The 26,935-nt window shown below is 42.9% G+C and overlaps 1 protein-coding gene across 1 annotated transcript in view; it reads left to right on the plus strand.

The window, feature by feature from the left end:
• Positions 1-26,935, plus strand: part of RARRES1 (retinoic acid receptor responder 1) — a 50,666-nt gene that overhangs the window by 13,117 nt on the left and 10,614 nt on the right. The window contains exons 2-4 of the mRNA XM_040636634.1: positions 4,065-4,127; positions 6,784-6,967; positions 10,380-10,516. Coding sequence (XP_040492568.1) covers positions 4,065-4,127; positions 6,784-6,967; positions 10,380-10,516 — 384 coding nt within the window. The remainder of the gene's footprint in view (positions 1-4,064; positions 4,128-6,783; positions 6,968-10,379; positions 10,517-26,935) is intronic.

Genomic DNA, 26,935 nt, shown 5'->3' on the forward strand with positions numbered 1-26,935 from the left:
CCCATTTTACCTGCCCACCCTCCAGGGACGGACACCAGGTTGCCTCCAGCTCCCACTACACATGTGGTGTCCCAAGGAGCACCCTCTTTTGAGTGGCCTGAACCAGCATCGCAGCTTCTCTGGGATAGGTACCCAGGGCTGGGTTTGTTAGCTTGCAGGGCACATGTAAGCTTGATGTGACCACGCAGCCAGACTGCTCTCAGTAAGCCAGTAAGCCCCCAAACCTGGCCCGCAGTTGCCCTAGCCACTTTCTAATTTATTGCCGGTCTAGTAGGTGTACAGTGATACCTCATGGCTTCTTCAATTTGCATTTCTCCGCTTCCTCATGAGTTCGAACCGGCCTTCAGAGCTCTGTTAGCACAATTCGGACCTGTGGAGTGCTCGAACAGTACCCCGCACAGACCCGCTAGGGCATCTGTTCTGTAAATACAAGCATCATTTAAATGATGGTTGGTGTAGTCATGTCCTAATATAAAACTTACATTCTCGTGGTTATTTCTGCCCTTGAATTGCATTCAGTGTTTATCTTCCACTGTGGCCTTCCTATCTGTCCACCGTATACTTCTCTCCATTGCCCCTGTTCCCGCCTTGGTTCATCCACGGCCCTCGGCTCGCCTCTTTCAGTCTCTGTGCCCTGCGTTCACTCTGGACACCTCCTCACTGCGGCTGCAGCTCTCCACGCTCCAGCCAGAGGGATCTTTTAAAAATCTCTCCTATCTATGGCTTCCTATTTCTCTTACCATAAAATCCTCACCACAGCCTGCGGGCGGCCCCTCCTTATCCTGGCTCCCGTCTCTCTGCCCTCTGGCCCCACTGGCAGCTCCTCGGGGACCTTCCTCCCCACTGTTCCTCCCCGTGGAATGATTTGCCTGCACCGCTGCCCCCCCCCAAGTCCATTCCTTCTTAATCTTCACGGTTCCGTTTAGAGGTCACTTCCCTGATCCTGAGGCTGGATCAGTCCCCCAGTTATCCTTTCATAGCTCTTAAGTCGTCTACACTCAGATCGTCAGTTCCACGCGGATCTCTTTGAAGTCCTTGTCCCCCGCCCCCCAGCCGTGCCGAGGGCGCAGGCTACCACTGTCCTGCCGAGTTCCAGCATCTTGCACGGGCTCCGAGCGCAGCCAGTCCTGCAGTGGGGGTCGCACAGCCAGAGGGAAACACAACCCCGAACGGCCGGGGGAGCCCGGAGCCCGGAGCGGACGCGGGCTGCTGCTGCTCCCCGGGCTTCTCGCAGGAGCACCGCGCCGCCGCCCACGGAGCCTGTGACTCACGAGGCAGAAGGCAGCCGCCTTTGTGGGAGAGAAAAGCTCCGCGTCTTGATAACTGATACAGTACAACCGAAAATACAAACCTCTTATTTTGGACAACATGTGGATGCTTTTAAGAGTGCCTGATTAAAATAAGGAAATCAAATCAGCAAGGAAAATAACTCTTCAAAAGGCCAGGCGCCATTCTGACTCAGCCCGCAGCCTTTGTTCATCGAGTTCTGTTTCTTTCCCTACGAAGAGAGTGCGTACTGAGACCGCATTTGCCTCTGTGTGTTTTCAAATATATCTCAAGTAGTTTATTTAAAATATGCACAGTCGTATCATGGATGAGGAAGACTTTTGTGAATCCTTGTCGATGGCAAAGAACCACCCCCCCCCCATGTATTATTGATATGAAGGTTGGTGGTCCTTGGATTCTTCTCTCTGTACACAGTAGGTCTTCCCTGGGGGGTTGCATCCAATTCCGTGGCTTCAACCACTCTACCTCCACTGAATCTCCTACAACATTCAGCTGCCTTTTGGACTTCTCTCCCTTGTTCCTGGGCATCAGGAACCTACCTACCTACCCACTCTGCTTCCTCCTTCTCTTCTTATGAATGGTCTCCCCACCCATCCTGCCCACCCCCAACACCAGCCAATGGGGGTGCCTGACTCCTGTGTAGGAGGCCTATTCTCAGGGGGTCCTCGAAGTGGATGCAACAAAGGCCCTGCCTGCAGCAGGTGAGAGGGCCTCAGGGCTGGTGCAACAAGCGGGTCAAGGCTTAGAGCCTGCCGGCAAGCACAGGGGCTGCCTTCTGTGAGTACTAGTTCTTGGTGGGTGCCCGCGTGGTGCGGGAGTCACAGGCAGCAAGGCCGCCGTTCCTTGTGTTCCTTTAACTCGGGAAGCAAAGACCCCAAACTGGAGGAGTGTCAGAGACTGAGGCCGTGGAAAGTCTTATCCAGTGACTTCCACGCAGATCTCAAACCCGTTAACCACTCATTTGGGAGCTTCAGGCAGGAGTAAACCAAAGCAAAAGCAACCTTGACTCCGTGTTGCCATTCTTCCCTACCCTGGAACTTGGGCGGGACTCTAATTTCCAGCATAGTTCTTTCTCTCCCTCAGGTCTATAGATTTTACTAATGATAAAAATTGTGAACATACATTGAACTTTGACCCTGACCCTGTCTAAGCCCTTTTATGCCATATCTTATTCTTCACAACACCGTAAGTACTGTAGTTATGTTTACTGGGAACTCCCTCCCCTCTGAGTTCAGGATCAAGTTCCAAGTCCTCTTCATTTTAAAAAAAAAAAAAAAAAAAAAGAGGCCTTCCATAACCTTGCACCAGTCACCCCACACAGCCTTTTTTCTAGCTTCATTGCCTCCCCTGGAATGCCAGCCCCTATACCCTATTCCCACACCCTTGCCCAGCCAGTCCGTGTTCCTCAAAGAACTAGTTCAGGCCTCCCGTGCGGTAGAAAGCCTCCTGCACTTATCCCCTTGCCCACGTGCAGCTTTCAGCCACACAGATGAGCCTGCTATGTCTCTAGTGTCTCTAGTGCCTGTTGCCACAGTACAAGTGGGTTTCTGGTAAGGCTGGACTGGATGTTCCGGTTCTCTGTATCCCATCCCCCACCCCATGCTTGCCAGGGTAGGTGGCCAACAGTGATTGAGGGAGAAGTCAGACTTGTGTGTGTGAATTCTGTAAATTGAAATCTGTGTTTCAGCTTACCCCAGAGCTTTCTCAATATTAAAAATGAGTCCTAAGCAAACTGCCCTGCGCTGTGGTCTGGGTGCTCCCCTGCCCCCCCCCCCAGTGACATCTATACATTCACATGTTTAAATATTCTTTACATAAATAATTGCCAGAGAATCCTATCCCTCCATTCTCCAGCTTTCCAGAATTGTTTAAGGATCTAAAATAGGAATGGATATTCGGCCTATTTAAAATAACTATCCTGTTTGGTTATTGTGTTCCTGGGCTAAGATTTAAAGAAAATCAGTGTTTCCAGAGTCCAACTTGATGGCAAATAGCATGAGTTCTTCTAAACAGTTGAAATTGCCTCAGAGATACGGCTTTGTGCGTCTAAAACTATGCGCTGGAGTCGCTGACAAGTTTAATAGGCTACACGTGCATTTCCAGAATTTAGAAATACATGCGCCGGTGAAAGCTGCCAGGGAGGGAGAGCCTGTACATTTGAGGATCTTCAGTGTCGGTGCTCCATCCTGTCCCAGACCCCCGGCCCCAGTGGCAGGTCCCCTCTGCCCACAGACTCTGGGGGTGGCTGCTTCCCTACTGTGTGTTGGAGCTGAAGCGTCCTCCCCAGGGCGTCCTCCTGGGCTGCCTTAGTGAAGGTAGCCACTTCTGCCCACCCCCCCTCCTTCATTTACCACCATCTGAAAAACCCATTATCTATAATGGGGTGCAGCGTTGCCGCCATCTTCCCTGTTGACCGTGAGCGGCATGAGGGCTCTCCCTGGCCGGCACCCTCCCAGATGTCCGGGCACCCGGGGCGGGGAGAGGCGCTCCCTCCCAGCCTGGCCTGCACACGTCGCTCTCACAAAGCCAACTGGCCCCTCAACACAACCATTTCCCCCTCGCAACCCCCTTTCGTGAGTAGGTGTCACACTAGCACCAGTGTATCACGATCAGACCGAAATTCGAGCTCTTTTCTCCTTGTGAAAAAGGACTGATTTTATTCCGGTATAAATGCTACGGTACCATTTGCATGCCATGCTATCCCAAGAGAGTGATTCTTGGATAGGAAGGTGTTAACAGAGCTTCTACGAGGCTAAGATTCCATTTCTATGTTTCAGGTTAATCCAAAGAAGGAATGTCAGGTTGACCTGGTGTTTACCACAGATCACTATAACCCAGAGGTAAGCTGCCATAATTGGTGAAGTATCCGATTAGCTACTCATGTGGATTTATTAAAAAAAAAAAAAAAGGTGAAAATCTGAATATATAGCGACCTGGAGGTTAGCTCCTGGTTTGGTTTTTTTATGCTTTCTTTTCTGATCTCAAGAATTGAAGAACAGAGCTAACAGACTGAACTCCTTCAACTTCATGGCCTTATTGCATTTAAAACAGTCCCCAGAGCCACTGTCCCCTCCTTGCTTTGCCCCTGGGAGGGAATTTCACAGTCCCTTCGGTTCCGCTTCTAGCACCTCTGAATGCTCAGAATGACTCATTTGGGAAAATGTCAACCTGTTCCTCTTGCTGTCAGCTGTTGACACTTCCCGTTAGAGGCTGGCCTCGCACGAGGCCGATCCCGGGAGCGTCCACACAGAAGTATTCTGTAAAACACAGAGCGGTACCAGTGTGCCACAGGCATGATGAATGTCTCTGCAGTCCCGACCAAGCCAGGCCATGGTTTGCCAAGTTTCCTTTACCCGTTCTTAGGGAGAGAGTAAACAGAAGACTCATACACAAATTAGAGCCAGATGACCTGCCGTGGGCTAGGCTGGGAGTCAGCAACTGGAACATGGCTGGAGAGACCAGCCCAGATGCTCTCTGTGTGGTGCTGAGTCAAAGCAAGCAGCATTGCATTAAGTGTGGGGGGGGGGGCAGAGCTTCTGAGGGGAAGGCATGACCCCCGCCCCCCAGCCCAGAGGGAGGCTTCTGGAAGAATGCTTACCATTATACAGAAACAAGTTCTAACAAGATGACAATGTATTCTTACTTTGCTACTTCACCCAAGAACTAAACATTTTCTTTCTTTTTTTTTTTTAAAGATTTTATTTATTTATTTATTTGACACAGAGAGAGACAGCGAGAGAGGGAACACAAGCAGGGGGAGTGGGAGAGGGAGAAGCAGGCTTCCAGCGGAGGAGACTGATGTGGGGCTCGATCCCGGAACGCCGCCGGGATGACGCCCTGAGCTGAAGGCAGACGCTTAACGACTGAGCCACCCAGGCGCCCTGAACTAAACATTTTCTTAAAGCATAAGGAAGACCCCTTTGATTTCTAGTGTTACAAACTGAAAATGTTAAATTAAAGCTAAAGGGAAAATAATTACTAGACTATTCTGACCAACAATGTTTCTGTGAAGAGCACAGTTAGCTAATTGAAATGTTCCATTTCAGAGGATGAGGAGAGTGCTTTGCTTTGATTCTGTGGAGCTGTTTCCGGGTGGGGGTGGGGCAAAAAGGAAGGAAAACCAAAGGGGACAATACCCGGTTCCTTTTCTCTTTTCTGGAAACAGACACCAAAGGAGATTTTGTGCCAGCTCTCTCTTCTGCCTTTGATAAGCCTCTTCCGGGATGCTCCCTTCACCTTTCTTCTAGGCTGCCACCGATAATTAGGATTTTAATGCACTGCTGAAATTCCCTCTCATTCCAAGTAGCACTCACAGGACTAAGAGTCTCCCGTTGGAAAGCATGCTTCAGTTCTTTGAGTTAGTGCGAGAAATGGACTTATTAAACAGATCCAATTTTCATTAAAATTTGTTTCCTTGTGGGCTTTTTTTGTTCAAAGTTTCTTTTTGGTTGTTGTCATGCAGTTTCAATGACTGTACAAGTGCAAAGAGCTGAGCTGCTCAACCAACCACTTTGTAACAGGAGTTCTTAACTAGAGGCCCATGGATGGGTTTGGGTGGGGCCGTGACTAGTGGCCCATGAACTTCCTCAAATTCTAGGCTCAGTGATGATGGTCTGAGCATACATGCATTTTTCTGGGAATAGATTCTGGCTTTTTGTTGTTGTTGGGGTAAGGAATCTGTGCCCTGTGAGGATACAGAAGCACTGTCCTCTGGTCGAGTCATACGTTTAATGTTTACTTGAGGCATCCAGCTGTCCACCTCCAGGTGTCTCTGGGTTGGGAGATAAGTGAGGGTGATCCCACGATGCTCCGTATGTCTGCATTTAAACATGGATACAAACAGACATCCCTTGAATTGGTCCTATTTGGGTGACATCTGCCTCTATTCCTTCCAGATCAGATCTTGGACTAGCGAGAGGGGTTAGTATAGAGCCGGGGTTTTGGCATCAGACAGATGTGAGCTCAATTCCTGGCTTTGCATTTACTAGCTGTGAGACCTTGGAGTAAGTTCCTCTTTAGACTTCAGTATTTAATCTGTAAAGTGGGTATAAGAGACCTGAATTCATAGGGCAGTATGACGATGCACTTTTGTTAATGGGAACAAGCTTCATCTTTTGGTTCAAGGTAGCAAGCTTGAGGTCCAGCTAAGCACTATGTTCGTCCACAGTAGAGAATAAAGTACCCACTGTCCTTGAGGTTTGAACCAAGCAGTACTCAACAGACATCAACAATCTTTCTTTCCAGTAGGCCCACCATTATTGTATAAGGCATCATCAGAAAGCAGGAGTTTAAATGGCAGCAAATAGTGAAGGACTGTTGTGTTCAGGTGTGAGCACAAAAATCACTTTCCACAAAGCCAAGACCACGGCCTCCATATGGATGCCAGTGCGTGCCGCCACATACGAGGAACTTCTCAATCCTGTGTGTAGCTGTGTGTTGGCGTGGGTGGGCAGTGATAAGTAGCCATTCTGTTTAATGCCAAAATCTTTATTTCAGGACGGTGAGGAACATTTGGGGAAATGTTCTGCTCGAGTGTTTTTCAGGAATCAGAAACCCAGACCGGCCATTAATGTAACTTGTACACGGCTCATTGAGAAGAACAAAAGACAACAAGAGGATTACCTGCTTTACAAGCACATGAAGCAACTTAAAACCCCCTTGGATGTGGTCAGCATACCTGGTATGAACGAGTGTCTGGAATCTCTGTGTTAGGGAATGCATGTCCTTACTAAATCTGAAGTAGAATGATCATTTACATTTTTATCCCCAAAGTGGCACTTTAATTCATCTGTTGAATGTGGTACACCCTGTTATTTAAACAAAACTCAGAAGAGCCATTTTCCTGTCATCTCCAGGACAATATGGCGGCTCCATCAGGAGCTCTCTATGCCCTTGTAAAGATTTTATTTATGTATTTGACAGAGAGAGACGGCCAGCGAGAGAGGGAACACAAGCAGGGGAAGTGGGAGAGGAAGAAGCAGGCTCCTAGCGGAGGAGCCTGATGTGGGGCTCGATCCCAGAACGCCGGGATCACGCCCTGAGCAGAAGGCAGACGCTTAACGACTGCGCCACCCAGGCGCCCCTCTCTGTGCCCTTGTAAGCTCCCCACTGCCCATCCCAGACAGGGGTCAGGGCAAGAGCTCAACCTTCAGAGAAGAGGTGGAGTCGCCACAGGACGTGCACGTCGGGCTGCAGTTTTCAGGGCTGAGCCCAGAGTCTGCGGTGACATTTCTAAAGATTTGTGGTGTTGGCCTTGGAAACAGGTGATGAGACACCATCGCAAGACTGCCGGTGCGCACTGCCGACGTCCGCGCGGGGCTGGGCGAGCCAGCCGTCTCGGGGCCTTGCTGGGAGGCTGCCGCGGAATCAAGTTTGTCTCATTTAGGTCAAGAGCTAATGGGCAGCGCTGGCGTCTTTAATAAGAAATGAGCCTTGCCCTCCGAAGTGGCTCGGCTGAAGGGAAGCAGAGCCCGTTCGTCCTGACGCTCAGTGTTACTGAGTGCGTGCGTGGGCAGTGCTGGAGACTCAGCACTTACTGGCAAATCCAATTTTCAAAACCACAGAAGTCATCTCTGGACTTGTGCTCGGGTATTAAGCTTGACATCAGCACTCCTCTTTCCCGGCTCCCTCATTTGCCCAGCGGCTGAAAGGGACCCAGGTCTGCATGGCCGGACCTGTGGTCTCCACTCCCGAGAGCATCTGTGCCCCCTCCATTTGTCGAGACTAAGTGTTCTTAAAAACCTGTAGGCAGAATACTCCTCGCCTTTCTACAATTCAGAAGCCTGGATGTTTCTCGTAGTAATTCTCTGACAACTCAACTTAAATCCTGTCCCAAAGAATTATGAGGGACAATTCAAAATCTTAGGTTGTAGTAGAATTTGCTTATATTTAGTGCTGTCTGCAATAGATGGGCTAATGACTGATGCTTAAAATCTACAGTTATTTAGGGATTTTTCCCCCTTTAGAATTAGCTGGGGAAGTAAAATTTTATATATCCTCCTTAAAACACACATTTTAGAAATGGTATAAGACCTTTTCTTTGAATATTTGCTATGGGATGACTAGATTTTGGACACTTTTTTTGTGCAGGTAAACTGCATTATGTTCATTTAATACGTCCTGCACGCCCACAAGGATCATTCTGTAACAAACTGAGTGTGGCATGAAGTTCCAAAAACTTCTTTAATAGAGGGTACCTTTCTATTAACAATTTACAGGTTCCACTGTCACTTTAAGTTCAGTGGAGGCACATAATGGTACTATTTATAGCTTATCTGTGTATACAAAATTATTAAAACTGGAAAGGTTTGGTTTTAGACAAAAGTGAATCAGAGCAGAGAGCTTCCTCAGACTGGCCAGTTCAGATCTCAGCAGCCTCTGTTCAGTCCGCGGTCGGTCCGCGGCGCTGGGCTTCTGTAGGGCGGCGTTCTCTACAATTGATAGGTGAGACCCTCTAATCCATTTCAGGATATCCTTGCTCCACACTACTTTTCCCCTCGTGGTCGTTTGGTTTTTATGATGAGTACAATTTTCACTTTTCTGATGAATTTACAAACTTCCTCTGGATGAGCCCAAGTACACTACAGAGGAAAAAACTGAAGAGCTGGGAACAACCAGCCTAAGTCCTGCGTGATGAGAATCACCTGAGTGATTCCCGAGCCGTGCTGCCGGCGTTTATCCGCTCAGCTGTCCCCGTTACTCCCGGCGCTTAGTGTGACTAACTTGCCTACGAGCAGGGGCGTTGTGGAGCTCGCAGTGGCCCTGTAAGATGAATCCCGCGGATGAAGGAGGCTTTCACTCTCTCTCACTCCCACCCCCCCACACACCACGGGAGTCCGAGGCTCAGCTCATACCTCTTCTCTGTGAAGCCTTGTCCAGATCTCTCCAGCCCAAGGCAACCTCTCCCTTCCCTGTGTTCTGTCAGCATTTCGATGCCCCTTCTCTTGAGCAACGTATCAGCTGTGTCTCCGCAGTGTCCACAAGTGGACGGTAGGGACCCATCCTCGGGTCTCTCATGGCACCCAAGCAATCCATGAATGCTCCTTGCATTGACTGTCATTACAAGCCAGCCAAGTCAAGTTCCACCAGTACAAAGAAGAACTTATGCTAAAGATTACTTTCCCAAGAAAGATTCGTTTCCTAATAAGTTTGTTCCTATTCCTCACATATTATGCTATTGTTGGGCCTTTATTTAAGCATATTTCCTCCAAATTGCATAAAATGATGGTCCATGAACAGTTATCTCATAAATTCCGTGCTAAAACTTGAGTTCCTAAAAGCCACAAAAGGTAATTTATTAATCCTAGTATCCCCACCTCTTGCAGTGTCTGATATGAAGTAGGTTTGTATAAATGTATGCTGAAATAAAATGATTGCCGTTCCAAAAACAGTACCACCGAAAGAACCCACTTGATTTCTTCATGTGTTCAGAATCAGTGACAGAGATACTGCCAATTCATTGATTAGCTTTAAAGCCAACGATCAGAGAAGGACAAAGACATTTAGCAATTGGCAAAGACCATTGCATTGACCGTAGACCCAGACCAGAAGGTAATGTGAAGATAATTTATAGACTTTTCAGTCTTATTTTAAAGATTTTATTTACTTGAAAGAGAGTGAGAGAGAGCATGAGTGGGCAAAGAGGCAGAGGGAGAAGGACAAGCAGACTCCCCGCTGAGCAGGGAGCCCGACGCAGGGCTCGATTCCAGGATCCTGGGATCGTGGCCTGAGCCGAATGGCAGTTGCTTAACCAATTGAGCCACCCAGTCTAATTTTAAAATGCTTCTCAACTAACTAGACTTTAGGTTAACTTTGAGTATCATCATGGTTGTTACTTTGCATTAATATGGTATAGCAAATAGCCCTTAATTTTTTTGTAGTGGCTTTACTCAGAAGGATACGTTGAAGCACATAAATCTCCATATGATGTGGAAACAGAAAAGAACAAATCCTGTGTCCGGCACAAGGTCTTGCTCTAAGAGAGGGCTGATGTGGCTGAGTGTAAGCTGCTGTTTCATTCCTGAAACATACGAAGTTGTGTCTCCAAAATGCCATAACGAAAATGTGCTTTTTTTTTTTTTTCTCCCTCTCAGATAGTCACGGACATATTGATCCCTCTCTGAGACCCATTTGGGACTTGGCTTTTCTTGGCAGCTCTTACGTGATGTGGGAAAAGACAACCCAGTTTTTACACTACTACATGGCACAGATCAGCAGTGTTAACCAATGGGTAAGAAAACAATCCTGAAAATTAATATATGTTGTAAGAGATACAACCAGTGCAGTGTTCTAAGACTAAATTAATGTGAATCTCTAGTTTTATGGAAACAGTTTTACTTGCATTTCATTCATTCAGTAAATATGTCCATGCCTGCAATGGACCAGGTGTAGTTTTAGAGAGTGTGGATTTAGCAGTGAACAAAAAACACAGTGTAGCTGCCTTCACTGAAATTAATTCTAGTGAGAGAAGATAAAGACAGTGAGCTAATAAACAGACAATCTATATCAAATGGTGGTAGTAAGCGCTATGGAAAAAACCAGGGAGAAGGGAATGCAAGGGGTTGGTAGACTTGCTACTTATATTGTCTCAAGTAAGGCCCCTCTAATTTGAGCAGGGGTGACAGTGGATCAGGCCTAGGGGAAATGAGTGGACCATGCCTCCATAAGGGAAGAGGATTTTAGGCAGAAGGAACTGAGGGCAGCAACGTGGCTGATGGGTTGGAGAAATAGCAGTGGGGCTACTGTGCTTGGAACAGAGTCAGCAAGGGGAGTGTGCCAGGAGATGAAATCAAATGGAGAGGCCCAGTTCCTGTAAGACCTCACAGGCCAGTAGAAGAACCTTGTCTTGTACTCTTTAGAGGGTTTTTAGCACAGGAGTGACATGATCTGACTTACACCACCATCATTCTGGCTGCTGTGTTGAGAACAGACCAGAGAGAGACTACGTGGAAGCAGGGAGACCAGCGAAGTGTTGGCAATAATCTAGGTAAGGCCTGGGGGTGACTGGGACCAGTGGTCACAGTGGAGGTGGTGAGAAGTGTTTGCATTCTTCATACAGTTTGAAGTTAGACCAACACAGTTTGTTGGTGGGTTGACTGTACATCTATCCAAGAGCGAGAAAAGTCAGGGATGAGTCTGAGGATTTTGGCCTGAGTAACTGGAAGGTTAGAGTTTTCATTTACCGACTGGGGAAGACTGAAGGGGGAACAGATTTGGGAAGAAAGAAGCTTGATTCGGGGCAGACTGAATTCTAAATTACCATATAGATGGTATTTAAAGCCACAAGAGTGGACGCCGTCACAGAGAATGTGTAGATAGAGAAAAGAAGTTCTGTGTGGAGTCCTGCGACACTTGTAACTTCAGAGGTTTAGGATATGAGAGAAGGTGTTTCAAGGATGAAGCTTGACTGTGTCCGGTGCTGCCGGAGAATCACATACGACGAGGCCTGAGATGGACCGTTAGACTCAGGTGGTCGGAAGTCATTGGAGAGCTTGTCAAGAGCTATCTCACTGGCGCAGTGTGTGTGAAAACTTGAGTGAAGTATGTTGGGAAAGACTGGGAGAAGGGAAGTGGACACTCCTCTCTTTCGAGGAATTGAGCTATAAAGGGGAGTACAAGAAAGCAAGGGGCCGTAGCTGCAGGATGGGTGAGCACAGGGTTGAAAGAGAGTTTGTTTTCTGTTGCAGTTTTAGGTTGGAAGGTTTAACAGCGTATTTATATGTTGATGAGAAAAATCCAATAGAGAGGAGCAAAGGAGGACTTGTAGGAAAGCGAAAGAAGAAATGTTGGTGTTCATATCTTTGAACAGGCAAGAGGATAGGATCCGTCCAGGAGATGCTCTTAGACAGGAACGGGCAGAGTTCGCCTGGAGGGAAGGCCGAGGCGCAGTGTCACGGACGCTGACGGCAGGCTAGATATCCTGGTGGGAGGCATGGAAGTTCTCGCTGCTTCTGTGTTCTCGGTGAAGAATGAGACCAAGTCATCGTGTGGGAGCAAGGATAAGAGCAGAGGTGTTGGAAGTGTGTGCGTGGGGGGTGCATGGACTTGGCATTGTGCAGCCCTACGGGCTCCTGGAAGGAGCTGCGCTCATGGACGTAGAGGAGGACCACTTACGCTGAGCTTTCTGGGTGTGGGTGGAGTAGGCGGAGAGGTGGATGTAGCCCACGTAGGCGTTCTTCTCAGGAAAGTATGATGTAGAGAGAGAGGGGCATTTCCACAGGAAACAAAGTCAACTGCTCTGAGAGAGGCAAGACGAGCTCACCTTAAGTACAAATTTCTAAAATCCACTTTCTTCACGGATGGGTGAAATAGTGGATTCACCTGTGGGTGGACCATTAGTGAATATCTTCTGAGTACCAAGATTTGCCCGTTATCAAGCCCTTAAAAAATGTTTATTCTTTAAGTATAGTTGATAGTGAATGCTACAGTAGTTTCAGACGCACAACATAAGGATTGGACACTTCTGTACGTTAGCCGGTGCTCACCAGAAAACAGTTACCATCTGTCACTGCGCGGCGTGATTACAGTATTATTGACTCTATGCCACGTGCTGTACTTTTCATCTCCATGGTGTGTGTATTTTATAACTGGAAGTTTGTGTCTCTTAATTCCCTTCACCTAATTCACTCATTTCCCCTCGTCCCCACCTCTGATAACCATCAGTTATCTGGACTTATGAGTCTGTTTTGTTTGTTTTGCTCTTTATATTCCACATGTAAGTGAGCTCATATGTGTCTTTCTCTGCCTGGCTTATTTCATTATTACTGTAGCAGCCTCGAGTTTCCTCCACGTTGTTGCAAATGGCAAGATCTTCATTTTGCAGTTGAGTCATATTCCATTCCACTGCATACCACATCACCCTATCCATTCATCTACTGATGGACACTTAGATGGCTTCCATAGCTTGGTTAGTTATAAATGATGTTGCAGTGAACAAAAGATGTATGTATCTTTTCCACTTAGTGTTTTCATTTTCTTTGGGTAAATGCCAAGTCGTGGAATTACTCAATTGTGTGGTATTTCTATTTTAAATTTTTTGAAGAACCTCCATGCTGTTTTCCACAGTGGTTGCGTCAGTTGACATTCCTACCAGCAGTGTGTGAGGGTTCCCTTTTCTCCACATCCTTGCCAGCACGTGTTATTTCCTGTCTTTTTGATTTTAGCCATTCTGACAGGTGAGAGATGGTATCTCACTGTGGTTTTGATGTGCATTTTCCTGATGATGAGCGATGTTGAGCATCTTTTCATGTGTCTGTTGGCCATCTGGATGACTTCTTTGAAGAAATGTCTATTCAGGCCCTCTGCCTATTTTAATCAGATTGTTTGGTGTGTGTGTGTGTGTGTGTGTGTGTGTGTGTGTGTGTGTGTGTGTGTTGAGTTGAATGAGTCCTTTATATATTTTGGATATTAACCCCTTATCTGAGAAATTATTTTTAAATATCTTCTCCCATTCATAGGTTGATTTTTTGTCTTGGTGATTTTCCTTTGCTGTGTAGAACCTTTCATACTGGTGTGGTCCTAATAGTTTGTTTTTGCTTTTGTTTCCCTTGCCTCAAGAGACATATCCATAAATATGTTGGTAAAAGCAGTGTGCAAACATACTGCCTATAGTTTTTTGTTTTTTGTTTTTTTAGGAGTTTTAAGGTTTCAGGTCTCACATTGAGGTCTTCAATCTATTTTGAGTTTATTTTTGTGTGTGATATAAGAAAGCGGCCCAGTTTCTTCCTTGTATGTAGCTGTCCAGTTTTCCCAACACCATTTGTTGAAGAAACTGCCTTTTCCCCATTGTATATTCTTGCCTCCTTTGTCATAGATTAATTGACCATATAGGTGTGGGCTTATTTCTGGGCTACTTTGTTCCATTGATCTCTCTGTCTCTGTTTCTGTGCGAGGACCATCCTGTTTTGATTACTGTAGCTTTGTAGTATATCTTGAGATCTGAAATTATGATACTTCCAGTTTTGTTTTTCTTTGTCAAGATTGCTTTGGCTATTTGAGTTCTTTTGTGGTTTCATACAAATTTAGGATTATTCTAGTTCTGAGAAAAATGCTGTTGGTATTTTGATAGAGCTTACGTTAAATCTATAGATTGCTTTGGGCAGTATGGACATTTTAATAATATTCTTCCAATTCATAAGCATGGCATACCTTTCCATTTGTGTTGCCTTTAATTTCTTTCATCAGTGTCTTATAGATTTCAGTGTATAGGTCTTTCACATCCTTTGTTAAATATATTCCTAGGTATTTTATTCTTTTTGGTACAATTGTCAATGGTATCGTTTTTTTAATTTCTCTTTCTGCTACTTCATTATAAGTGTATAGAAATGCAACAGATTTCCATATGAATTTCCTATTCTTTTTTTTTTTTTTTCATCAGAAAGGATGGTCTGGGGACACCTGGGTGGCTCAGTCAGTTTAGCGTCTGCCTTCGGCTCAGGTCATGATCCCAGGGTCCTGGAATCAAGTCCCACATTGGGCTCCTTGCGCAGCAGGGTGCCTGCTTCTCCCTCTGCCTGCTGCTCCCCCCTGCTTGTGCTCTCTCCCCCTCTCTCTTTGACAAATAAACAAATAAAACCTTAAAAAAAAAAAGGATGGTCTGTTATACTATTGGCAATAGTAAATTGATTCATAAAACTTAACAAAACTTTTTAAAGAATGTGTGACATTCCCTTGTACAATCTTTTTGTTATTTCCCTTATGCCATTTAATAACACCGAACTTATCTTTATTAACCCCCAAAATAAATCATTTCTTTCGGGAAAGGTTATTCAAGAGATACCAGTTGAATTTATCTCAGATATTTGTTTACACAGGTATTCTTTGTAGTTAGCTTACTCTGAAAGCTCTTTGTATTTTTTAAATTATAATTTTAGTATAGTTAACCGTGTTACATGAGTTTCGGGTGTTAAATGTAGTGATTCAACAATTCTATACATTACTTAGTGCTTATCATGGTAAGTGTACTCTTAATCTCCATCACCTATTTCATTCATCTCCCCACCCACCTCCCCTCTGGTAACCATCACTTTGTTCTCCAGAGTTAAGAGTCCTGTTTTTGGTCCATCTCTTTTATTTTTTGCTCCTTTTTTTGTTTCTTAAATTCTACAAATAAGTGAAATCATATGGTATTTGTCTTTCTCTGATTGACTTATTTCACTTAGCATTCTACCCTCTAGGTCTGTCCATGTTGTTACAAATGGCGAGATCTCCTTCCTTTTTATGGCTGAACAATATTCCACTGTGTATATAGACCATTCATCTATCGATGGACACTTGGCTGCTTCTATAATTTGGCTACTGTAAATAATGCTTCAAGATACATAGTGGTGCATATATCTTTTTGAATTAGTGTTTTTTGTATTCCTTGAGTAAATCCCCAGTAGTGGAATTACTAGATCATATGGTAATTTTATTTTTAACGTTTTGAGGAACCTCCATACTGTTTGCATTCCCACCAGTAGTGCGCAAGGGTTCCTTTTCTCTACATGCTTGCCAACACTTGTTTCTTGGTGTTTTGATTTTAGCCATTCTGAGAGGTGTTAGGTGGTATCTCTTTGTGGTTTTGATTAGCATTTCCCTGATAATTACCAATGTTGAACATCTTTTCATGTGTCTATTGGCCATCTGGGTGTCTTTTTTGGAGAAATGTCTATTCATGTTTCCTGCCCATTTTTAATTGGATTATTTGTTTTTTTTGTGTGTGTTGAGTTGTAAAAATCCTTTATGTATTTTGATACTGACCCTTTATCAGATATGTCATTTGCAAATATCTTCTCCCATTCATTAGGTTATCTTTTAGTTTTATTGATTCCCTTACTGTGCAGAAGTTTTTTATTTTGAAGTAGTCCCAATAATTTATTGTTGCTTTTGTTTCCCTTGCCTCAGAAGACATACCCGTAAATATGTTGCTGTGACCAACATCAGGGAAATTACTGTCTGTGTTCTCTTCTAGCATTTTTATAGCTTCAGGTCTCACATTTAGGTCTTTAATCCATTTTTAGTCTACTTTTGTGTATAGTGTGAGAAAGCGGCCCAGTTTCTTCTGTATATATATCTGTCCAGTTCTCCCAACACCATTTGTTGAAGAAATTGCTTTTTTCCCATTGTATATTCTTGCCTCCTTTGTAAAAGATTGACTATATAATCATGGGTTTATTTCTGGGCTCTCTATTCTGTTCCATTGATCTATGTGTCTGTTTTTGTGTCAATACCATACTGTTTTGATTACTACAGCTTTGTAGTGTATCTTGAAATTGGGAGTGTGATACCTCCAGTTTTTTGTTTCTTTTTTTTTTTTTTTTTTCCCCAAGATTGCTTTGGCTATCCAAGGTCTTTTTTGTTGTTGTTGTTCCATACAGATTTTAGGATTGTTTGTTCTAGTTCTGTGAAAAATGCTGTTGGTATTTTGTGAGGGATTGCATTAAGTGTGTAGATCGCTGGGGGTAGTATAGACATTTTAACAATATTGTTTTTTCCAATCTATGAACATGGAATATCTTTACTTTTGTATTTGTCATCCTCAATTTCATTCTCTTATTCTTTATAGTTTTCAGAGAATAGGACATCTACCTTCCTTGATTAGCTTTATTCTTAGGTATTTTATACTTTTTGGTGCAATTATAGATGGGATCGTTTTCTTATTGTCTCTTTCCGCTACCTCATTATTAGTGTATAGAAATGCAACAGATTTCTGTATCCTGTGACCTTATGGAATTAATTTATCAGTTCTGGTAGTTTTTTTGGTGGTCTTTAAGGTTTCCTATAGTGAAAGTTGTACTTCTTCCTTACCAATTTGGGTACCTTTTATCTCTTGTCTGATTGCCGCAGCTAGGGCTTCCAGTACTATGTTGAAGAAAGTGGTTATAGTGGACATCTGTCTTGTTCCTGACCATAGGAGGAAAGCTCCCAGGTTTTCACCATTGTGTATGATATTAACTGTGAGTTTTTCATTTATGGCCTTTATTATGTTACAGTATATTCCCTGTAAGCCTACTTTGTTGAGGTGTTTTGTTTTGTTTTTAATCATGAATGGATGTTGTGCTTTGTCAGATGCTTTTTCTGTACCTGTTGAAATGATCATACAGTTTTTGTCCTTTCTCTTATTGATATAATGAATCAGTTTGATTGACTTGCAAATATCGAACCACCCTTGCATCCCAGGAATAAATCACACTTGATCATGAGGAATGCTTTTTCAAAGGTATTATTGTAGTTCTCTTTCTTTGTAGTGTCTTTATCTGGTTTTGGTATCAAGGTAATGCTCATAAAATGAATTTGTAAGCTTTCTTTCCTCTTTTTTTTTTTGGTGGGGGGATAGTTGGAGAAGAATAGGTATAAACTTTTCTAAATGTTTGGTAGAATTCACCTGTGAAGCCTTCTGGTCCTGAACTTTTGTTTGTTGAGAGTTTCGTGATCACCGATTGGATTTCATTGCGGGTGGTCAATCTGTTCAGATTTGCTATTTCTTCCTGATTCAGTTCTAGGAGGTTCTATGTTTCTACAAATTTCTCTCTTTTAGGTTGTCCAATTTGTTGGCATATAATCTTTCATAATATTCTTATAATCCTTTGTATTTCTGTGGTGTCAGTTATACCTCCTCTTTCAGTTCTTATTTTGTTGAGTCCTCTGTCTCTCAGTCAATCACTCTCTCTCTCTTAATGAATCTGACTAAATATTTATCAATTTTGTTTATCTTTTCAAAGAACCGGCTCTAGTTTCATTGATCTGTTCTACTGTGTTTTTTTTCAGTTTCTACTTTATTTCTGCTCTAATCTTTATAATTTCCTTCCTTCTACTGGTTTTGGGTTTTGTTTGTTCTTTTTCTTGCTCCTTTAGATGTAAGGTTAGGTTGTTTATTTGAGATTTTTATAGCTCCTTGAGGTGGGCCTGGATAGCAATAAACTTCCTCTTTGAACAGCTTTTGCTGCATCCCAAAGATACTGGACTATTGTGTTTTCATTGTCATTTGTCTCCATGTATTTTTTTTTTAATTTCCTCTTTGGTTTCCTGGTTGACCCATTCATTGTTTAGGAGCGTGTTCTTTAACCTCCATGTACTTGTGCTCTTTCCAGAGTTTTCTTATGGTCGATATCTAGTTTCATAGCATTGTGGTCAAAAAAGATGTATGTTATGGCCTTGATCTTTTTGAATTTGTTGAGACTTGTTTTGTGGCCAAATATGTGAGCTGTTCTGGAGAATGTTCCATATGTACTTGAAAAGAATGTGTATTCTGTTTTTGATGAAATACTCTGAATGTATGTATTAGATCCATCTGGTTCAATGAATCATTCAAAGCCACTGTTTCCTTATTGGTTGTCTGTTTGGATTACCTATCCCTTTATGTAAGTTAGGTGTTAAAGTCCCCTACTATTATTGTATTACTGTCGATTACTTCCTTATGTTTGTTATTAGCTGGTTTATGTATTTTGGGGCTCCCATGTTTGGTGCATAAACATTTACAGTTTTAATAACGTTCTGTGGATTGTTCCCTTAATGCTTACATATTGTCCTTCTTTGTCTCTGTTAGTCTTTGATCTCAGATCCATCTTGTCTAATGTAAGTATTGCTATCCTGCTTTCTTTTCCTCTCCATTTGTATGATAAATACTTTTCTATATCTTCGCTTTCAGTCTACATGTGTCAAGGACTGAAACTTGTCCTTTGAAAGGCAGCATAAAGATCGGTCTTGCTTTTTTATTCATCCCATCACCCATGTCTTTTGATTATTTACTCCGTTTACATTCATAGTATTATTGATTATTGAGGTCTGTACTTATTGTTTTGTTACTTGCTCTATGGTTTTTGTATTTCGTCTCTGTTCCTTTTTTTTCTCTTGCTCTCTTCTCTCATTGCTCTTTGGTGATATACTTGGATTCCTTTCTCCTTATTTTTGGGGTATCTATTACTGATTTTTGATTTGTGGTTACTGTTAGGTTTATATATAATATGTTATGCATATAGCAGGCTATATTAAGTTGATGGCCACTTAAGTTTGAGCCCATTCTTTACTCCTCTACCCCCAGCCCCATGTTTTAGGTGTCACATTTCACATCCTTTTATTTTTTGTGAATCCTTGACTGATTTTTATAGATATACTTAATTTTAGCACTTTTGTGCCTCCTACCTTTCTTACTCCTACTTACGGTCTTTGCTTTCCACACAAAGTGTCCCCTTTAACATTTCCTATAGGGTTGGTTTAATGCTGATAGATTTCGTTTACTTTTGTTTGTCTGGGAAGCTCTTTATCTCTCCTTCACTTCTGAATGAAAGCCTTATTGGATAGAGTATATATTTTTTAAAGATTTATTTATTTGAGAGAGAGCGCACAGTGGGGAGAGGCAGAGGGAGAGAGAATCCCAAGCAGACTCCGAGCTGAGCGTGCAACCTGAGGTGGGGCTCGATCTCACTACCCTGAGATCATGACCTGAGCTGAAACCAAGAATCAGACGCTCAACGAACTGTGCCATGCAGGTGCCTGTGGATAGAGTACTTTTGGTTGCAGGTTTCCTTCCTTCAGCACTTGGAATATATCATGCCACTCTGTTCTGACCTACAGAGTTTGTGCTGAAAACTCAGTTGATACCCTTATGGAGTCTCCCTTGTATGTAACTATTTTCTTTTTAATCGCTGTTTTTAGAATTCTCTTATTTACTACTTATTGCCATTTTAAGTACTATATGTCTTGGCATGGACCTCCTTGGGTTGTTATTCTTGGAGGTTCTGTGCCTCCTAGATCTGAATTTCTTTTTCCTTCCACAGATTTAGGGAAGTTTTCAGCTATTATTTCTTGAAATAAATTTTCTGCCCCCTTTTCTCTCTCTTCTTCTTCTTCTAGGATCCCTATAAAGCAAATGTTATTATGCTTGATGGTGTCACTGAGTTCCCTAAGTCTATTTTCATTTATTTTTTTTTCGTCTCTCCTCTTAGGCTTGATTGCTTTCCATTACTCTGTCCTCCAGGGCTGATTCTTTCTACTTCCTCTCATCTACTATTTATTCTATCTAGCATATTCTTAATATCAGTTATTGAGTTCTTCCTCTCTGATTGGTTATTTTTTATGTTTCCTGTCTTTTTGTTGAGGGTCTTACTGAGGTCCTCCACTCTTTTCTCAAGTCCAGTGAGTATCTTTATGACCATTACTTTAAATTCTCTATGAGGCATATTACTTATCTCCATTTCATTTAGCTCTCTTGCTGTGATTTCTTCCTTGTGAGGGTCCCCCCATACCTGGGGTCCCCCGTGCCCTGTGGGGATCTGTGGAGATCTGCTCCTCTCTCTGTGTCCACTGCACACCTCCTCATGGACAGTCCAGTGAGTCTGTCTGACTCCCCACCTCATCTCCGCCTTTTCTCCCCTCTTCAGTGTAGCCTGTTCTCCACATTTAGCTGTGGAAAGTCTCTTCTGCCAGTATTTGTGTCATTTTCTGGGTTATTTACACTAGTATGGGTGTTATCTAGCTGTATCTGTGGGATGAGATGAGCTAAGGATCCTTCTAGTTTGCCATCTTTTCCAGAAGTCCCAAGATTTTTCTTATTTCTTAAGGTAGGCCTATAAATTTCTCTCTTCGAACTGCTATTGCTGTGTCCCAAAGATTTTGGACTATTGTGTTTTCATTTTCAATTGTCTCCATATATTTTTATTTCCTTTTGATTTCTTTATTGACTCTGGTTTTTTTAGGGGCATATTGTTTAGCCTCCCTATGTTTGTGGGTTCTTTCCAGTATTTTTTTCTTATAATTGATTTCTAATTTCATACCATTGTGGTTAGAAAAGATAATTAGCATGATTTCAATCTTCTTAATTTATTGACATTTGTCTTGTGGCCTAACGTGTTCTGACCTGGAGAATGTTCCATGCTCACTTGAAAAGAATGTGTTTTCTGCTCTTTTTGGATGGAATGTTCTGTACATATCTGTTAGATCCATCTGGTCTAATGTGTTGCTCGAAGCCACTGTTTCCTTGTTGATTTTCTGTCTTTACGAACTATTCTTTGATGTGGTTGAGCTGTTAAAGTCCTCTACTATTATTTTATCGCTATCCATTTCTCCCTTTATGTCTGTTAATATTTGCTTTGTGTTATTTGGGTGCTCCTGTGTTGGATGCAGAGATATTTACAATTTTTATCTACTCTTATGGGATCAATCTCTTTATCATTATATAGTGCCCTTCTTTGTCTCTTACTACAGTCTTTGTCTTAGTCTTTTTTTGTCTGATATAGGTATTGCTGTTATTTTATTTTTTTTGCTTCCATTTGAATTGGAAATGTTTTTCCATCCCTTCACATTCAGTCTCTATGTGTCTTTAGGTCTGAAGTGAGTCTTTTTTAGGATACAGATGGGTCTTTTTTTTTTTTTAATCCATTCAGTCAACCAGTATCTTTTGAGTGGAACATTTAGTCCACTTACATTTAAGGTAATTATTATTATTTTTTTAATTAATGATTTTTTATTATATTATGTTAGTCACCATACAGTACATTCCCGGTTTTCGATGTAAAGTTCGATGATTCATTAGTTGCGTATAACACCCAGTGCACCATGCAATACGTGCCCTCCTTACTACCCACCACCGGTCTATCCCATTGCCCCACCCCCCTCCCCCATTTAAGGTAATTATTAAGTATGTACTTATTGCCATTTGTTGTTTGTTGTCTGGTTGTGTTTGTACTTCTTCTCCCTTTATTCTGTGCTCGTTCGCTTACTTTCTGGTTTGATGGCTTTCTTTAGTGTTGACTTGGATTCCTTTCTGTTTATTTGTTGTGTATCCACGAGAGGTTTTGATTTGTGGTTACTATTGGTTCACATATAATATCCTCTGTGTTTCTCAGTCAGTATTAAATTCATGGTCATTTAAGTTCAAACACAGGACTAATTTTTTTCTCCCCTCTTCACATTTTATGTACTTAAGGTCATATTTTACATATTTTTGTGTATCCCTCAACTAACTTTTGCAGATATAATGGATTTTACTATGTTTGTGTTTTAACCTCCATACTGGCTTTTCAAGTAATTAATCTAATACCTTTACTCTGTATATTTTTACCTGTAAATTTTTTTCCTTTCATAATTTTCAAAAGTCATGGCCTTTTCTTTCTCTTTATCATTTTTTTTGTAAGGCTAGTGTAGTGGTCATGAACTCCTTTGACTTCTGTTTGGGAAATTCTCTCTCTCCTATTCTGAACAATATTGCTGGGTAGAGTATTCTTGGTAGCAGACTTTTTTCCTTTCAGCGCTTTGAATATATCATGCCACTGCCTTCTGGCTCACAAAGTTTGTGCTGAAAAATCAGCAGAGAACCTTTATGGGGTTTCTCTTGAATGTAACTGTTTTCTTTTCTCTTGCTGTTTTTAAAATTCTCTCTTTATCATTCCTGTTTGCTATTGCAGTGATGTGTCTTGGTGGGGACCGCCTTAGATTCATCTTATGAAGTGTGCTCCCTGCTTCCTCTACCTCGATGTAGTTCCTTCCCTAGACTAGGGAATTTTCAGCTATTATTTCTTCAAATAAGCTGTTTTGCCCTTTTCATCCTGTCTTCTCCTTCCGGGATCCCTGTAATGCATAGTATGCTCAATGATATTGCTTAGTTCCCTTAACCTAGTCTCATTTTTCACTATTCTTTTTGTTGTTTTGCTTGTTTGCTTTCCATTATCCTGTCTTCCAGAATGCTGATCCATTCAGCTGCATGCTCTAATCTGCTGTTGATTCCCACTAGTCTATTTTTTTGTCATTGAATTCTTCATCTCTGACTGGTTCTTTTTTTCTTTTTTCTTTTTATATTCTTTGTTGAAGTTTTCAGAGTTCATCCAGTCTTTTCTCAAGAACAGTGATTATCTTTATGACTATTACTTTAAATTCTTTTTCAGGCTTATTACTTATCTCTGTTTTATTTAGTTTTTTTTTCCCTTGGTTGTGTTATTCTTTCTCTTGGGGTGTATTTTTCTGTCCCCTCATTGTCTCTCTGTGCTTATTTCTGTGTAGAAGGGAGGTGAGCTACATCTCCTAGTTTTGAAAGTAGTGGTCGTGGGTAGAAGTTGGTTGGTGCCCTGTGGTGCAATCCCTCTTGGTCGCCAGAATCAGGCACTCCAGGAGTGTTCCCTGTGAGGGCTATGTGTCGTGGCTGAGCCCCATTTGCCTTCAGTCCAGCCAGCTACAATGTCCCGCCTTGACTGGTATGGACAGTTTGGTTCCTGTACTGTTGAGAGGCTTCTCTGAGGCCGCCACAGGCATACTGATGAATGGGGCCAGCAGTCAGACTAGGTGTCTGCAGTCTGCTTCTCTGTCACACCTGCGGCATACCCCTCATGGCAAGTTTTGATCCCTGGGAAGGCAACAAAAAGGACTGGCTGCAGGAACTGTGGGCTTGCAGGTGTGGGGGGTTATCTCACCACCCTTCCAAGGCAGGAGTCACTTCGGAGTGGTACCAGCCCCCGCTCAGGGTTGCTTGCAGGGTGTGTTTGGGCAGGCCCTGCTTTGGAGGGACACCTGCACCAGCAGGTGTGTTGGACGGGAAAGGGCCTGTAGCGCTAGCAAGATCGATGGAGAGTGTTATCACTGGCTCCCACAAGTGTCCAACTGTCCAGGCTGGGGGAGAGGAAGAGAAATGGCACCCATCAGCACTTTTGTTTCTAGAGAAATCTCCTGAAGATCCCTATTCCTCCAAGACATGTTCTTGGATTAGTAAATGAATGTTTTTCACGTATGCCCCAAGGACTTTTTAAACTGTGGATTCTATGTTGTCTCAGGCCAACTATTATTGTATTTCTACCCTTATGTCTTAATATGTGTCAGATTCTCCCTTTGTGTGTTAATACTTGTTTAATGTATTTAAGTGTTCCTATCTTGGTTGCATAGGTATTTATAATTGTTATCTCCTCTCATAGGATAGATCCCTTTATCATTTTGTTGTGCCCATTTTTATCTCCTGCTATACAGCCTTTGTTTTAAAGTCTATTTTGTCTGATAAAAAGAATTGCTACCCTGGCTTTTTTGTTACTTCCATTTGCATGGTGTATCTTTTTTGGATCCCTTCTCTTTCAGTCTCTATGCGTCTTTAGGTCTGAATTGAGTCTCTTGTAGGCAACATATAGATGGGTCTTTTTTTTTTTTTATCTGTTTATTCATCCTGTGTCTTTTGATTGAGCAATTAGACCATTTACATTTAAAGCTATTATTGATTGGTATGTACTTACTGCAATTTTCTTAATTGCTTACTGGTTGTTTTATATTTGTTCTCTGTTCCTTTTTCTTTTTCTCCCTTTGTGATGACTTCCTTTACTGTTATACTTGGATTCCTTTTTATTTTTTTGTTATCTACTACGGGTTTTTCATATATGGTTACCATGTAGTTCATATATAATATTCTAAATATACAGCAGTCTATATTTAGCTAATGGTCACTTAAGTTCACACACATTCTAAAAGTACTATATGCTTATTCCCCCCAAAATTTTAATTTACATCTTACTTTATGAGTCCCTTAACTAATTTTTTTGATGTAATTGATCTGTTTCTCTTTTAACCTTCATACTAGTGTTATATGTGATTGGTCTACTAACTTTATTGTAAGTTTGCTTTTGATCATGAAATATTTCCTTTCATATTTTTCTTCTACTCATGACATTTTCTCTTTTTTTCTTCTTTTCTTTTTTACTTATGACCTTTTCTTTTCCACTTAAGGAAGTCCCTTTAGAATTTCTTGTAAGGCCAGTGTAGTGGCGGAAAACTCCTTTAACTTTTGTTTGGAAGACTGTTTATTTCTCCTTTGATTCTGATTGATGACCTTGCCAGATAGAGTAGTCTTGGTTGTAGGTATTTTCTCCAGGACTTTGAATATATCATCCCACTCCCTTCTGGCCTGCAGATTTTCTGCTGAAGCCTTATGGGATTTCCTTTGGACATAACTAGTTCCTTTTCTCCTGCTGCTTTTAAGATTCTCTCTCTTTAATCTTTGGTATTTTAATTGTCTTGGTGTACCTCCTTGGCTTCACCCTGTTTGGGTCTTTCTGTCCTTCCTGGAGCTACATGTCCATTTCCTTCCCCAGATTAGTGAAGTTTTCACCTGCTATTTCTTTAAATAAGTTTTCTGCCCCATTCTCTCTCTTCTTTTTTTTGAATCCCTATAAAGCTTATGTTAGTATACTTGATGTTGTCCCAGAGGTCCCTTAACCTATCCTGATTTTTTCATTCTTTTTTTTCTTTTTGCTGTTTGGCTTAGTAGCTTTCCATTTCTGTGTCTTCCAGATCACCAATCCATTCTTCTGCATCTGCTAATGTAATGTTGATTCTCTCTAGTGTATTTTTAATTTCAGTTATTGTTTTCTTCAACTATGATTGGTTCTATTTTTATATTTTCTATTTGTTGAAGATCTCACGAAGTTCATTCACTCTTCAGTCTGGCAAGCATCTTTATGATCATTACGTTGAACTCTATCAGAGAGAATGCTTGTCTCCATTTCATCTGGTCCTTTTTCTGATGTTTTATCTTGTTCTTTCATTTGGAGTATATTCCTCTGTCTTCCCATTTAGCTTGACTTTTGTGTGTCTGTTTCTGTGAATTAGAACAGCTACTTCTCCTAAACTTGAAGGGATAGTCTTGTATATGGTCATCCCCTGTGTAGACTGTGTACCTGGTGACTTTGGCTGGCCAGCTGGAACTGTGGCTGGCATGGGCTAGGGGTCATGAGGCACTTTGTGCTGAGGCTGTCCTGGTGATGGCTGAAGCTGAAGTGGGCATGGGTTAGGGTGGTCCCAGGGTTCTTTGCAGAGAGGGCACCCTGGCAGGACAGCTAAAACTAAAGTGGGTGCAAGCTGGGGGTCCCTGAGCACTCCTCACAGAGGGTACCCTGGCAGGTCACCTGAAGCTGAAGTGGGGACAAATGGGGGGGGGGCAGTGGCTTTCTGCATAGAAGGCATCCTGGCAGGACAGCTATAGCTGAAGTGGGTACAAGGCAGGGGTGGTCCCAGGGTGCTCAGCATAGGGCACCCAGGCAGGGCAGCTGAAGTTGAGGCAGGTGTGGGCCAAGGTGCCCCAGGGCGCTACATGCAAGGGAGTGCTCTGGCTGGATGGCTAGAGCCAAGATGGGGCACATGCCAGGGTGTCCTGTGGTGTTCCATGCAAGGGCTGCCCTGATAAGTCATCTGGAGCTGAAGCAGGAGCAGCCCTGGCATGTTCCAGGGTGTTTTGCTCCTCTGACACATTGGTGATACGGCTGGAGCTGTAGTGGGTGCTGTCCTGGGGCATTCTGGTGTGTGCTATACTGGGGCCACCCTGGTGGGATGGCTGGAGCTCAGGCTGTTGAGGGGAGTCTTTTTGGGGAGACAGCTGGGGGTTATGTGGCCAGGAGCCCTGGGCTCAGTAAGGCAGTCAGCTGGCCAGGGTTCCTGCACCCTGCTCTGATTCACACCATCAAGGCTGAAGTGGGGGGGGGGTTGTAAACGTTGGTGTGTGCCAGCCCCTCTGACCCTGGAGAGCATTCCCGCAGCTCCTCTAGGGCTCTTTCCTTCATACGCTAGTTGTTTTCTTAATCCATGGCTTTTTTCCTGTCTACTGGGCAGCTGGGATTGGAATGGCGCAGCCAACTAGGGTGCTGGACTGTACTCCCATCTGCACTGTCACGGTGGAGGGGGAGCATAAATACCTCTCACCAACCTCTCC

This window comes from Ursus maritimus, unplaced genomic scaffold, assembly GCF_017311325.1.
Source record: "Ursus maritimus isolate PB19 unplaced genomic scaffold, ASM1731132v1 scaffold_20, whole genome shotgun sequence".
Taxonomy (NCBI): domain Eukaryota; kingdom Metazoa; phylum Chordata; class Mammalia; order Carnivora; family Ursidae; genus Ursus; species Ursus maritimus.